Source organism: Pinus tabuliformis, chromosome 9, assembly GCF_031772625.1.
Source record: "Pinus tabuliformis cultivar Carrire ecotype Pingquan chromosome 9, CPIR1, whole genome shotgun sequence".
Taxonomy (NCBI): Eukaryota; Viridiplantae; Streptophyta; class Pinopsida; order Pinales; family Pinaceae; genus Pinus; species Pinus tabuliformis.
Window position 1 is genome coordinate 244,643,341 of NC_142307.1, and position 16,252 is coordinate 244,659,592.

A 16,252-nucleotide genomic window follows, 5' to 3' on the forward strand; every position below is an offset into this window, starting at 1 on the left:
CTAAAAAGAAACACACAGTTTCTGCAAGAAAAGCTAAGTAGCGTCAAAGTCTTCTTAGATGACACGCTCAACCAATTTCAACATCAACAAAGAATTATCACTCCCCCTCTAAATGATGGGTTGGAAAGGCTTCGACTTTCCCTATAAGATGTGGAGAGCGTCATATAACGCTCCCAACAACATAAATATTGCTTAGATTGCCACTTCTGCAAAGCCCAGATTGTGTGGAAAAATTATAGAATGCAAATTAAATATCATTGAGCGCCGCAACAATCTTGAAAATGCCATTTCAACTAGAAGTTCTACTCAAGGGATTGTTTCTTCTGAGCCATTCGAAGCAAGGGCATTACTTCAGCCAGTATTGGAGTTTGGCTTTGTGGGATCTGGGATAAAGGAAGCGGAGATGTGGTTGAATAGAAGGCTTGAAGATGCGGAAGATCATCAATTTCAGGTAATAGGCGTCACTGGCATGGGTGGCATTGGCAAGATGGCATTGCTGAGAACGGTCTTTAACACGTACAAGAAAGGTAATGTGTTTGAAAACATGATTTGGTGTCATTGGCACTAAATTCATAGAGTGCAACCATCTCCATGGTCTAAACAAGAGCATCCCACAAAACTGAGCTAGTGCTGCCATGTGTTAGGCACAAGACCGCGTCGCTCCTCCGATACATAGAAAAATCAAACTGTGTCAAGCCCTAAATTTCAAAGTGTTTAACTTTATAGTTTTCAATTATATTATAAAATGATTCAAAAAAATCGAAAATAAGAAAATGGTGAACATATGAAATATTGTTGTGATTAGATTTTGACTTATATTAAACATTAACAAACATGAGTGAGTTTGTGTTTAGCTATAAGCCACAACTTTTCTCTTTATTTGTTAAAATATAAACGTATTATGATTCATTTCATGTCGCAGAGTTTCCTATTCGTTGATGTGATAAATTTATAGATAATGTTGTACACAAAACAAAGTAATTACTCTTATTAGAAGCTATTATGGATGTAGTTATTTTATCAGCATGTTCTAAATGTTTTAATTATTTTTTTTCATAAAAGTTGGAAATATTTTTATTTAAAATAGAGTTATGACAATAACACATGGAAAAAAAAAACAAAAAAGGAAGCTTCAACACTAGATTTACATAGATTTTATGCATATAGAGTCATACCGGAATATATATTGAACATTAGAGATAATATTACAATTAAAGTCTCCAAAGATTGCATAATTTAAACTCATAATTCATAGGAAAGATTCATTCTGATAGTAAACTTATTTACAGGAAAAATCCAAAGCCATACATTTGTAAATTACTTGTTATTTTGAAGCATAAACATAGGAGATGAAGAGAGCTCAAGGGTGTCTATCATATCTCGAAGAACTTGTTCATTTAGGGCAGATAAGAGAGTGTCTCCATTAGCAAGTCTCGAAGGCTCAGAAGAAATATGTTGAGTGTTGACCATAGTCGAATTAAGAAGTTTGAGAGACATCACTTCCAAAATATCCACTCTACATTTGAGATACAGGTGGACCAATAACCATACCTCATTTCCATAGCTCGCAAGTCTTCCAATCAGAAATAAACACTTATTGATTCCCTCCAATTATTCATGTAACACATGTAGATTATCCCCATGTTGCTAAAGATTGATGCACATTGAATATAGCTCATTTAAACACATCACCATTAATAGCTTGGTCCTGCTGAATAAAACCATGATTGAAATTGGTCCTACCGTCGACCCTTCCAAATATTAGATGCTCAAATAACAAACAGGGAAGCCATCAACCTGAACTTCCTTGAATTCATTAGCCATAAACTCTAAATGATTTATCCTGCCCATGTTACATGTGAAGGGACTATTGCTTTTAATTCACAATGTGGTGCAGACATATACCATCTTGAAGAGGAGTGTGAGGTGGTGGAAAGAATTGTTCTTTCTATACAAATTTAGCACCATTGTCATGCTCTTGAAGATTCTTATTGAAATGACATTTGTTGGAATAATGCCTCTATAGAATAGGTTGGGTGACAAGTAGCTCATTAGTATCATGGGGAGGAGTTGAGGACAAACTATTTTCTTTTAAATAGTGTGAAATCCTATCATAATTCAGTTGTCAAGCCAACAATGGGGACAACCATAATTGACTGCTATTAGCAATTTCAGATGACTCGTCATTTCTATTCAAGGAAGAGAACACCACCTATAATGACTCGTTGGTGGTCTGTAAGGGGGAAGGTCACGGGTAGATCTTTCACTCATGTTGTATGCTTCTAGGTCTTAGGCCATTAACCTGTTCCTTGCATCTGAAGAAGATGAACTCCTAGCCAAGCATAACAATTTAGGGCATACTCCAGACCCAAATATGTGCATGTGTGTGTTAGATTAATTATCTATATATATATATATATATATATATATATATATATATAATTTTTTTTGAAATTGTAATTATAAATTATTGAAATTGTTATTTTAATGTAAAATGAATTATATATTTTTTAATATTGTTGTAATATGGATTATGTAATGTTAACATTTATGTTCACAATTTCATTTATATTTTGACTGTTACACCCATTATTTGAAGCAACTAAGAAAGAATCATTTTATTCAAATTTAAGCTTCTGTGATCCATATTTTTTATTGTTTGAAAACAATTTCGGAGGAAATCACATTGGTAGATTTAGGCCAATGCTTTTCGAACCAACCAGTGTGGTTCATCATCAAGACAAGATGAAAAATCAGACCATAGCGGTAGGTTATATAGGGAGTCAAGACCTTCTAACGACTATAGGGAAAACTACTAAAATACGACTATTTTTAACTAGAAAGGAAAAAGAGACAAAATATCTATTTATTTCAATTTTTTTAACCAAATTAAATATTAAATACACTATACAATTATATATAACTAACATGACCCTTAATATAAAAATAATAATACAAAGGACTATAACAAACTCCAAACTAATGAAAGTAATATTCAAATAAAAACAACAATTTATTATGGGGAAAAAATAAGATAGAAATAATATTGAAATATTATTAATTAGTTATAAAATAAAAGAGAAAAAATAATTAACTAGTTTATAAATTAAATTTAAATGTAATATGTTTAATTAAATTTTATTTTAATTTTAATTATTTAGTTTTTTTATTATTTTTTAATTTATAGTTATTAGAAAAAAAAACATATATATATATATGGGATAAATAAACAAATCTCACTGTAAATTTAAGGAAGCCATAGAAATTGAAAGGAGACCTAGTAATTTTAATAGGGACGACAGTTGCAAAATCAGTGGTTGGATTCCAGCCCTTTCTTCTTAGCTCTCTTTCATTCTTTTTTACTCCTTAGTTGTTGGATTCCCACCCTTTCCTCTTAGCTCCCTTCCTTTCTTTACTCCTTTTCCTCTTTTCAGATTCTCTTTTATTCTTATTTCCCCCTGAGGTTTGTTTATTTATACCTCTTTTTTTCATTTATGATAATGATTTTTTTATTACATCACAATTTGTCCTTAAATTTAATTATAATAATATTTTTAACATTATTATTTTTTACAAAATGATCTTTTCCTTTATTATCTAATAATATAATCCAAACATAACATCCCCTAATTTTCACTAAATTTTAAGCAACTTCTTATTTTCCATATTCCTTATCTTATTCTTATATATTACCTATCTATTCCTGACATGTTCTAAATGAACCCTGAGATACAATACATCAACATTGTGCAATGTCGAAAACAAAAACTTCTACAACATCTCTACCTAAAACCCCATTACGCTCCACTCAATGCGAAGTTTTTGTTTTGGAAACTCTTTTCGAAATAACCGCTTTTATAGCACCGACATCCTTTATCGTTGTACCCTTTTGACACTGTGTCCATAAGTCAATTGAGTGGATAAAACTAATAGTTCTTTCAAAACATATATAGCAACTTATGTTTTCTACGAGTTTCGGTTGTTTAGACAATTTTGGGTGCCCTATATTATCCTGGATTTATAACCCAAAAAAAAAAAAATTGAGAAGTGTCAGGATAGATCTTTCAAAACATATATAGCAACCCATGTTTTCTACGAAGTTCGGTTCTTTAGATAGTTCCGGGAGCCCTATATTATCCTAGATTTATAGCCAAAAAATAAATAAATAAATAAGTTAAGAAGTGCCAAGATAGTTCTTTCAAAACATATATAGCAACCCATGTTTTCTACGAGGTTCGGTTCTTTAGACAGTTTCGGGTGCCCTATATTATCCTAGATTTATAACAAAATAAATAAGTTAAGAAGTGCCAAAATAGTTCTTTCAAAACATATATAACAACCCATGTTTTCTACGAGGCTCGGTTCTTTAGACAGTTCCAGGTGCCCAATATTATCCTAGATTTATAACAAAAAAAAATAAGTTAAGAAGTGCCATAATAGTTCTTTCAAAACATATATAGCAACCCATGTTTTCTACAAGGTTCGGTTCTTGAAACAGTTCCGGGTGCCCTATATTATCCTAGATTTATAACCAAAGAAAAAACATAATAATAAATTTAGAAGTGCCAGGATAGTACTTTCAAAACATATATAGCAACCCATGTTTTCTACGAGGTTCTTTAGACAGTTCAGAGTGCCCTATATTATCCTAGATTTATAACCATGAAAAAAGAGTAAAGAAGCGCCAGGATAGCTTGATTTCCATAATGGTAAATAGTAATAAGAAGTGCGAGGGTAGCGTGATTTCCATAAGTGTTAAATGAGTTTTTTGTGCTCACAATGTATTGCAATTCTCCTCCTATTTCGTGTGGTGCCCATATTACAAGCACGCTTTACGTCCCTCGTGCCTTCCGCTTTGTAGCTTCAGCTGATACTAAACTATATTCATGCTTTTGTTCTCAGATCAAACCAGTTGTACCCTCAAGATCTTGATATCTTCCGACTTCGGCTCTTTCCTAATTTTACAGCCATGACTGGGAACTCTTCAAAGTAGTCTTCCTCTGTCTATGACTTCACAGTCAAGGTAATTTTTGTCTTCATACTAATTTATCTCTTTGAACTCCTTTCTCTGCTATTATTATCTATTAACCCGTTTATAAGAGAGCCTGAAGCAATGTTGTCAAACTGTATGCAGGTCATCAAGGGTAATGATGTGGATTTCAATATTTACAAGGGAAGTGTTTTATTCATTGTAATTCTCCTTTTTTCTTCAGTTGGTTATAGTGATTTCATGGTGGACAGAATTTATGTGATTAAAAGGGGAAAGCAGATTTTTTAGAACTTTCAGCGTTGTAATTTTGTCGAAACAGGTCTTTTAATATGATTTATTTTAAAACATGTATTCAAGGAACAAAATTATTATGCATGGCTTTATGATAGTGAAATTATCCCTTTTCATAAACTTGACTGATTACGTCCTCTCGCGTTTGAACATTCGAATCATTTTACTTATTAGTCCCTGCCTTCGGCATAGCAGGGATTATAGCCTTCGTTTGGCGTTGACCCAGCATTAGTTCCTTTTGACCTACCATCGTATTCTATGTTTTAAACAATCTTTTAATGAAAATACTCTATCAAACAAATTTTTATCCGAAGTTTCACTTTTGACGTCTTATTGCAGGAAAGACAACATGATTTTCGTGATTTCTATTAAAACTTAGGGTAAACAGTTTTGTACTTCTATTCAGTGTTATTTTAATGCTAGTTTCAACTTAACATTAATTTAGAAACATTTAATGTTCCTCAATACTTTCAACTAAAACATAACCCAACTTTCTTGTCATCTAACCCGAACCCAAAGAGTGTCGTGTAAATAACTATTGGCATGTTAGCCATTTGTCAGGGTGCAACATACTCGGTACTTGGCTTTCCTTTGCCACCACTGAAGCTGGAATCTTAACCCTCTGTCTCCTGTGTCTCCTGTGAAGGCTCGATTCATCCTCATGAGCGCGGAGGAGTGCGCAGGACCAAAGTAGCAGAAAGATGAAGGCTCATCTCACTCTCATGAGCGCATCGGAGTAGCACAGGAGTGCGCAGGACCAGAGTAGCAGAAAGATGAAGGCTCATCTCACCCTCATGAGCGCATCGGAGTATCACAGTAGTGCGCATAACCAGAGTAGCAGAAAGATGAAGGCTTGTCTCACCCTCATGAGCGCATTAGAGTAGCAGTCTCATAGCCCAATGAGAAGAACAATGGAGCAACAAGTCCTGAGAGTCAGAAATTATTGCATTCTCTGTTAGAAACTACTGCATTCTGTGTCATAGATGTGTCATACATATGGTTGTAAGTAATGCTTATATTGTAATTGTTGTTGTATTACTAAAATAATTTATACTAGTTATGTCTATCCTTAAATCTCATTCTTGAAGTTGGTTATGTATTTACAACCTAATAGAACACAGAACATAAAAGATACATGCTCATCGAGACGCATCACTGCCTTAACTTCTATTACCAATCCATTACATTTGTTCTGTTAAGAATGACATAGAAGGGCTTACCAGAGCTATTCCAATCGATGAATACTAGGTTCAGAAGATGCAAACTTTTGAAGGCGACAGTCTTCTTCAAGGTGGAAGTCTTCTTCAGGGAAGGGAAAAGTCATTTCGCTATCCTCAGGCAGGATGACAACCCAAACTCCATGGTATTCTTCTAATATATCTCACTCATATCTCCTTTCGGCCTAATAATTCTCTAGGACGAATAGATAGATCAGCTCCACTCAGTTAAGGGATCTTCTAGTTCTGTTTTAAGGAACTCCATTCTTTCCCAGCTTCCTTATTCATCTATAGTTTCAAGTTTACATTAGAAGATCTGGCCGACTATAGTGCGTCTTCCCAACCTGCATGTTGGAATCCATGCCTTCCTGTTATGCAAAGATAGTGGCCCATAGATAGGTCTGCCTACTCATGTGTGTGAAGGTCGCCTGGTCAATCGCATAACCATGACTCTGCTACGCATATGTTGTTCACAACCTTTCCCATTATGCATTTCTGCTCTCCGATGGGCCTCAGAGATGGGAGAAGCACAAAATCCTTCATACAAATTTTATAATTAAAAACATGATACCGGAATGGAATCAGACCTGGTGGAAAAAGATAAATCTCTCTATTGAAATCCCATAACATAACCTGTGAAAGATTTTGTTACATTTCCAGTGCTTTCCTAGTCCCAAATTGATCCAGGTCCAAAAGCAATATGACGCACTCCATGCGAATAAACTACTGACCCGGGTTAGATGCTTGGCTAAGTGGGGGTGGGGAACGTGGGCTACATGCGACCCCTGTGTGCCTTCCTTACACGTTCTTTTATTCTTTTTAATTTTATGTTTATTATTTATTTTATTTGTGTTCCTATCTGCCTGGAAAATTGCAACACCATGTCATTCATTATAATTCTATGTTTATTATTTATTTTATTAATTTTCATTAATTTTTTTAATTTATTTTGTGTTGCTGGCAATGAGCAACTCCTGCGTCATTAGAAGTGTCTGATTAGAAGTTTTAACCGCCCTTAAAAGCTCATGATTTCTTGACTTCTCCTCACAAAACAATAAAATCTTTGATCTGGCATATATTACAGAAGGAAACTGGCAGAGTCTTGGAAGATGGCCATTATTTATGGAAAATTTTGCATGCATCAATCAAATTTATGTTCAATGTTATTTTACCTGCTCAATTATAACTTAATTATCGGGTTTTACCTGCATTCAGCCATCATGAACGAGATCATTTGGTTGATAAGAAGAACTTGAATTTATGCCATTCTGTACGAATTTACTTATTTACTTCGATTTACATACAGATCATACTTTTGAAATATTAAAAACACTTCTAAAATAAACTCAAAAGTGAATTTAAAAGAAAAAAGGAGAAATTTTGTGAAACCAGGACAAAGGCAAGTGTTCACAAGAAAACTTGTGGAAGAATAAATTTCAAATTTAAATCTTATACTAAGCTGTGCTCGCAAAGGTTGTCGAATTGTCTACCACACTTTTGCTTCCCGGAATAATAGTGTTGTCCATTCCATCTCCAATTATTGTTATAAACGCCTTCTCTGACGGTACTACCACATTTTTTTAGACTAGGGTGTTGCATCTATAGCTGCTTGAACTTTCCTGTATTGTCCGGTACGGTCACGGGACACAATCACATTCGAAATTACATTAGTTTTTTGAAGATGCCTTTGATCGCCGACAGACAACCATTTGGGAAAATCATCATCGAATGATTGCAACTCTTCCTCAAGATCAAACAATAGGCGTCGAGTAGGGAAAGCACAGATCTTGAGTGCACGGAACTTGAGTGAATTGAGCACGACAGAAATGCCCTTAACAATGGTGAGAGAATTACTTGCAAACTCTCTCAAATTGTTCACTGGGATTTCCTACAAGCACCTTCCACAAATCTTCTCCTCTCTGAAAGATAGCTCATTTCGCTTTTTGCCTATGCATAGGGACCGATCTGGTCAAGCAGGGCTCTTGTTGCTTTGGGGTGATGATGCAGAGGCAAGCGCATTTGAATCAGTTTTTTCGAAAGCCCATAGCAACACCTTTTCCAGTCCAAAATCGATTCACTCCATAGGAATGAACAACTAACCTGGGTTAGATGCTTGGCTAAATGGGGGTGGGGGCACGTGGGCTACATGCAAGCCTTGCGTGCCTATCCTACACGTTCTTTTATTTTTATTTTATTTTATTTTATGTTTATTGTTGCTTTCCTGGATCCCATCATTTTGAATGTTATTCTTCGAATTTAGAAAATAAGTATTGACCCGCCCAATCCATATCTATCAGTGAATGTGTCTAAATAGTGACCGCGCGAGATCCTAATCCGTTCTAATCTGGGTTGAGCCTTGAATCTGTTCGTTAGAATATTTCCATATTAAGGTATCAGGTTGGGGGCACCAAGTTTATTAGTAAGGGCTAGGTTGAAATAGTGGCAATAATAAGAAAGTTATTATAGTTCCTCACATCCAATACCAAACTCAAAGGCACTGAGTAGAATGAATCAGATGATCAAAAGAGTGAGGGGCGCCTACTCGTGTTTATATATGTTCATATACGATGTAGCATAGATACTTGTAACTTAGATTCGCATTTCTACCTATCTGTTTCATATATTATATCAGCATATCTACTTTCTGGCGTTCCCATGTAAGTGTCCATTTCTTTAAAATAAGATAATAACAGTAAAGGTAGCTTTTGCAGGCAGCACGGGCGTAGCTAATCGTTAAGTTCAAAATGCCCATGCAAGCCCTTCCAATGAATTGCTATGTGGGAGGCACGGAGTGAAAGGTAGTAGGTAAATAGAAAGGTTGATAACACACACATTGAGTAAAGGAGTCTAAAATGGGGTACTAGAAATCATTGCTTTGCCCACACCTTTCTGTGCCCCACTACTTGTTGCCCATTGGTTCGTATTCTTGCAACTACCGAAGGTTCATTGTATGCATAATTGGAAAGCAAATTCCATGTCTCTGCAACTAATTATCAAGTGTTTCTTAGTTTTTCTGCTACTTGTTGCCCATTGGTTCCTATTCTTGCAACCACGGAAGGCTCATTGTATGCATAATTGGAAAGCAAATTACATGTCTCTGCAACTAATTATCACGTGTTTCTTAATTTTTCTGAACTATGTGATTGCTTCAAAATCTCTAATTATATTCGCAGGTGTTTTGAATACACACAAGAACATAAAGTTTCATAAAGATTTTGACTACACACGGACCAAAATCTACATAATGGTTATTAAAATTGCCTTTCATTCGAATCAATAAACCTTTCTAGAAGCTGGTCACTTCCTTTTCATGGCTATAAATATCTAAATTTTTATTATTATACTTGTGGGTACTCTAGAAAATCCAGAGAAATGGTATATTGAAGGCATTGTTTACCAGTGCAAATATGTTGTTGAAAATCAAAGCTGTGTAAAACTGTGTAGAACTTATACTGAGGCAGATCATACTCAAAAATCTAACAAGATACATTGTTCCTCATCTTTGCAGATGGAAATGCTGGTATGAAAGTTGGAACATGTACAAATCGTGCACAGTCGCCATCCGTCGTCAAGTTACTATAGAGTTACAGTAATGAGTTAACCTTTTCACTAAATCGGAGTCGTTAATGGATAATTGACGAGGATTAAATTAATGACAGAGCTGTGATCAAATAATAAAAGCAATGTATGGTATGGAACGGCACTATGGTGATGTGCAATCAATGTATGGTATGCACCGGCACTATGGTGATGTGCAAGTGCATAGGATCATTATCATTTGGCTGATTGGAGGAATCAGCAGCCTAGTAATACAAGGTTTATTCCCACTCTTATCATTATAGATTTTAGGTTTGTTTTTTCAACTATGGATTTGTTTCTTATCCCCTAGTCTATTCAGATTCTTATCACTATAGTTTAACTTTTATTCTTATCACTATAGTTTAACTTTTATGTATTTAGTTGTTATAAATAAATATGCAAATTTAACTTTTATGTGTAGTTGTTATGAATAAATATCCAAGAGATTTGAACCTGAGAATTTAGATTATATACTCTTATTTATTTTAATTTTTTTAAAAGCTAAAATTTATTTAATTAAAATTGTTATTTAGTTATTTATTGCAGAGAAGTAATGGCCTGGTGTATGAAAACTTGTATATAAAAACCTATTATTTAGTTATTTATTGCACAAAAGTAATGGCGGGGTGCATCAAAACCTGTAGAGAAACTCAATAGCGAACTTGTTTGTGCGTGTGGTAATATAGGTTACTGCTAGGTCCACTAAAGCACAAGTTTTCCTTTTTGCAAATGATAAAAGTCAATTTAGTTTGGGTTGTTTCTCTTTTATTAATAAACTGAAACGTTGTAAAACGTGTTTCTCTTTTATTAATAAACTAAAACGTTGCAAATCTTTGTAAATCAACAAGCTATGAATTCTCAATTTTTCTGTTTATGTTGCCAGGTTCATGAACTCTGCAGGGAGCGTGCAGTTGGGTTACATTTTGAAACATATATATGCCATAAATATGCATTTAGCAAATGTCAAAATGTGCTTTTCAGTTGGGTTACATCTTGAAACATATATATACCATAAATGTGCATTATAGCAAATGTAAAAATGGCAGGGACTACCATTGCATGCAATCCTTGTTTCATTTGACAGTATCACGCCTTATAGATTCGGAATGATTTTTCATGCTGATAACTTGATTCGGAATGATTTTTCATCCTGATAACTTGATCACGTCAAATCTTTCTAGGAACATTCTTTACATGCAAAAGATTTGAACCTGTGCCTCCAAAAAGAATTTGTTGACTTGCGTTCTTTCCCAAACATGATAAAATCCAACTGCACAAAGTTTTCTCGAGTTTTTAAAACCCCGTATGTTACTACACCGCATCGAGTGAAAATGGGAAATAAAATAATGTTGTGTGTTAAAACGATCCAGCATTGTGAGATTAAGTCAAATAAAAAGATATTGAATTGTAGTATACAATTTTGATAAGATTGCAATTCTAATATCCTGATCCATATTTCTATTTTGCAGTGGGTTAACTAACTCTAATTATACTGAGCTGAATGAAGTGTATACAAAGTACAAGGATCAAGGTATTATACAAACTTATACTGTTATATAATCTGTCAGTTCTAACGATGCTTATAGTATTTTTTGCTGTAGCTGTACTTCTATTTCTGGTGCTAACAATAGTGTGTATCTTGTACCAGGAAGGTTAGACTCTTATACCATTCTAGGTCAAGTTTTAATTTCAAACCTGTTAAAAATCTTTGGCTTAGTTTAAACAATATACTGTAATGTGTCGTAGAGTCCTATGTTACCAGAAACCTGACCAACAAACCGGTTTTGGTTCTGTTCCCATGTCCACTCCTGTTCATCTTTCTGTCTTTACATTTGGAGGAGATCTTGTTACCAACATCTTGGCTCAGGGGTAGGTCTGTGATGTGTCACAGATGAAGGGATACCATTTGCTTTACATCCATCATGCACATTTTCCAGCTTTGAATGAAAAGGTGCTTTTTCCAGGGCAAACATGATTCTTCTCTTTCTATGCGACTTCTTTCTTATTTGATGTTCTTTATTTTGATGGGCATGATCTTCCTTTTATTGGGCTTAAAGGGATTTTTTTAATCTGAGGCTAGGATTTCTTGCTTCTTTGTAATCCATGGAGTTGCCTTATCACTCAGTCACTATAAGCCTTAAGGTGCAGTGTAATCCTTTGGGTTTCAGTCCCATGGGTCAATTAAATTACATTAGTAAAGTGCTGATCAATTTCATATGAATAAGCCATAATGGGAGGGGATTGGGTTCGTAAGGATGCCTCATGAAAAGGCCATATGACTTGGTGATAGAGCAGACCACTAGCCAGGGGCAGATCCTTGGGTTTGATTCCTAGCCTGTGCAAGTTTCAGTAGTTTTCTAGTAAGGGGGGTCTTTTTCTCAATGGGCTAGTTTATGTGGCCCACATTTTCGGTCCCATTCCTGACCACCCCGTTATTTTCTTCTAGTGCACTCTGTTACTATCTTGTCTGTGACCATTCAGCCCTACAGACAATTATCAGATGCTCAACAGTAACCTATCACTTCTGTTACTTAGGATCTTGTTAACTACTGTGTTGTTGAGCGAACCCTGAACCCCTCTAATAGTGCCCCTTACAAGAACAGACATGCCCACTTTTATATTGGGGTTGCATTAGGCCAGATTCACTTCATTGGGAAGTTAATTTTACCAAATCACTCTGCTCTTATAAGAAGTTGAATGTTTTTTATATTGTGAACATATTGAGGACTTCAGTGGTATCTACTTAAAACTTGAGAGTCAACATGATGTTGAGTAATTCAATAAATACCTGCAATTTTCATTCAACCAGTTTCCATAACTTTATTTTGATTTACAACTCTCGAAACTTTTCTGACAACTTAAGGAGTTTGGGGAAGTGTTTACAGGGTCAGAAATACTGGCTTTCCCATGCAATCAGTTTGGTGGACAAGAACCAGGTGATAATGCTCAGATTGCAGAAGTGGCCTGCACTCGCTTTAAAGCAGAGTTTCCCATATTTGACAAGGTCTTCATCTTCTGATTTTTATACCATCTTGGATTTCTTCTCTTTTTATGGTAGAGGATTCATTTAAACTTAACCATTCCATCTGGTTGCTTCTTTGGATCCTTGGTGTTAAGTAGAAATTCTGTGATGTAGGTCGAAGCTCCTCTCCACAAGTTCTTGAAGTCAAGGAAAGGTGGACTTTTGCATGGGGGAATGGAGTGGCCTTTTGGGGATGGAATAAAGCTTAACTTCACTAAGTTTCTGTTGGACAAACATGGAAATGTTGTAGAACGATATGCACCCACTACTCCATTGAGTATCATCGAGGTATTGGGCAAACCCTCTTTTGTTAGTTCCATGCATCATATATGCAGATATCCTTGCTATTACTTGCTCACTATATCATTACTTTGAATACAAACTTGTTTGATATTGAAAGGGTCTTTGAGTAAAAATTTCTACTGTAGTATAATTCGATGTAAACTTGAAAATAGCTGCTGATATTTTCGGTTTCCTTTTTGCAGAAAGATGTCAAGACGCTGTTAGGAATTGTTTGATTTTTTAGAGCATCAAACATATGCTACAGTTCTGTTGTAGAATAAAATAAGAAGCAGTACATTGTTCTAGTTGATTGAAGCAGACATTGTTGTCAGTTTAGCAGTTCATTAAACTGCACGTTGCTCTTACATACATGCATTATATTATTCGTTATCTTTCAGATGCTTTCATGGGCAATGATCTTCTACGCCACTTTCACATGGAAGACTGTATTCCAACCCCTTCTCCCTAGGAAGTCATATAAATGTGCAACTTCTATATACGCACATAGATATGGAATCATGCATATACGGAAGATGGCTTCCATATTTATGTGCATATATAGAAGTTATGCATATACAAAAGCCATCTTCTATATATGCATGATTATAAATCTATGTGCATATATAGAGGTTGTGCATATATGGAGACCATCTTCCCTATATGCACACTTCCATATGTTCATATACAAAAGCCACACATATATAGAATTCATCTTTCGTATATGTGTAGATTTTTTATATGTATCTATATATGTGTGTGTGTGTGTGTGTGTGTGGAAGCGTGCATATATGAAATATAGCTTCCGTATATGCACAACTTTAATATATGGCTTATGTTTATGTGGATATTCTATACAAAAGATGACCTCCATATCTGTGTATATATTGAATTTGTGCATATATAGAGGGCACAAATATGTAACATGACCTTGGCAGATTATGGGATGCCTACCGTGAATGGTCCTAACTTGAACTATAAATTCTTTGGTGGCCCCTACGGGGAATTTAGTTGGCTCAAGTTATGGTAGCTTTTAAGGGTCTTACTTTTTTTTAGGGTGTTATATGTAAGCTAAAATAAAATAAGTATCAAAAGCTCTGGAAACTGGATACCTTCTAATACAAAGCTTATAGAAGCTTAGTGTGTGGTGTGTAACTATGTGAGAGTGATCAAGTGAGCATGCAAAGTGTGATAAGATGCAGATGTTCGATCCGTTGCAATATTCTCCTAATTACACTATATTTCATTTATTCCTTGCATGAAAAAAAAATTATGTGTTCATAATGGGCCACTTACTCTTTCTCCTACTACACTAAGTGTGACTAAAGGGAGGTGGAAATCTTACTCTTTTACTAATTAAGCTATGTGATTTTCAAAAACTAGCAAACTAGATTGAAAAATATGAGTGGAATTTGGCCACTTACTATGTAAAAATTTATAAATAAAAGAAAGAATAAAGATATATGCGTGTGTGACTAAAGGGAGATGGAAATCTTACTCTTTTACTAATTAAGCTATGTGATTTTCAAAAACTAGCAAACTAGATTGAAAAATATGAGTGGAATTTGGCCACTTACTATGTAAAAATTTATAAATAAAAGAAAGAATAAAGATATATGCGTAACTTCTGTATATGCACTTCTTCCATAATAGAATTTTCTATATATATATATATATATATATATATATATATATATATCTTCCGTATATGCACATCTTTTTTATATATGGATAGCTTCTGTATATATGAATATTTTCCGTATATATGCATCTTTCTGTATGCATATCTTCTGTATATGCATGTCTTATGTATATGTGCATATCTTCCTGTTGAGGGCCCCGAAATCGGGTCGACAACTAGGGGGATACCCACCCGGTCCGGAACTTGGTTGGCAGCTCCTTGCCTGTTTGGAGTAGCGGGTCCGACTGGGGGTAATGTGACCAGTTTCCCAATGTGAGGGGTGTGCGTGTGTGTGTAGAGTTTGATGGTATTGATCTAAAGGTTTTCTAAGCTAATTTTAATTCTAACTGCTAAACTAACTCTATACTAATGTAATATAATGAAGAAAAACAATACATCTAATCTACGCTAACCCGGGGTGTTTTCTTCTATTATGCGATCTAAAAAGATTTCGAACAATAGCTGGTAATAAAGATCATTAAGCTATTATAAGAATATAAATCAATAAGGATAAACCATTCTGCATAAAAAGTTAGGCAAAACAGTTGTGAACAGCATATCGCATAATTAGTTCATATGTCAAGCATAAATAAATGACTCCACCGTACAGAAGTGCCAAATGGTAATACATACATTCATACAGTAACATATAAAGAACTCAGCTGCATATCACTTTAGGAATACGAGCAGAAATTACTCAAGAGATAAAAGTACCCTTTATCACTGATTTCACTAATAAACTTCAAGCAATAATGATTTATTTCTACTTGTTCTAATATCTGCTAAGAGTACAGAAGTGCAACATCAGTAACAGACATTAAAATGCAAACATAAATAAATCTCGATCCATCTATTCATCAAAAACCTCCTCCGAGGGTGCAGAAGTGCATGTTCTGAGGACAAGTTTTTTGACAGATTTCCGGACCCTTCTCCAAATGCCATGAGAAGGGTTAAATACTACTAACTAATTAATCTTAATTACACAAATTTAGGGAACGGCTTCAAATGACCGCCCTTTACTAAAAGACAATTTATTTCTATAAATTAAATCTAATTTCTGACCATTTCTGTATATTCTCCTTAGTGCTGTAAACAGTGCAACGTTTGCCTGGGAAGAGTCGGCTGGCTGCCTTCTTCTTTCGTTTGGGTGATAAAAGTGGAAATAACAAGAGCTGGCACCTCCTTCTGACAGA

At 34.9% G+C, this 16,252-nt stretch overlaps 1 protein-coding gene across 1 annotated transcript; it reads left to right on the forward strand.

Annotated features, from left to right (window-relative positions):
• Positions 1–403: 403 nt before the first annotated feature.
• LOC149148092 (putative phospholipid hydroperoxide glutathione peroxidase) lies at positions 404–13,617 on the forward strand. The gene is made up of 6 exons (XM_089442068.1): positions 404–527; positions 10,978–11,047; positions 11,547–11,608; positions 12,963–13,081; positions 13,214–13,387; positions 13,585–13,617. The coding sequence occupies exons 1-6, from the start codon at positions 404–406 to the stop codon at positions 13,615–13,617; spliced, it is 582 nt and encodes a 193-aa protein (XP_089298194.1).
• The last annotated feature ends 2,635 nt before the right edge of the window (positions 13,618–16,252 follow it).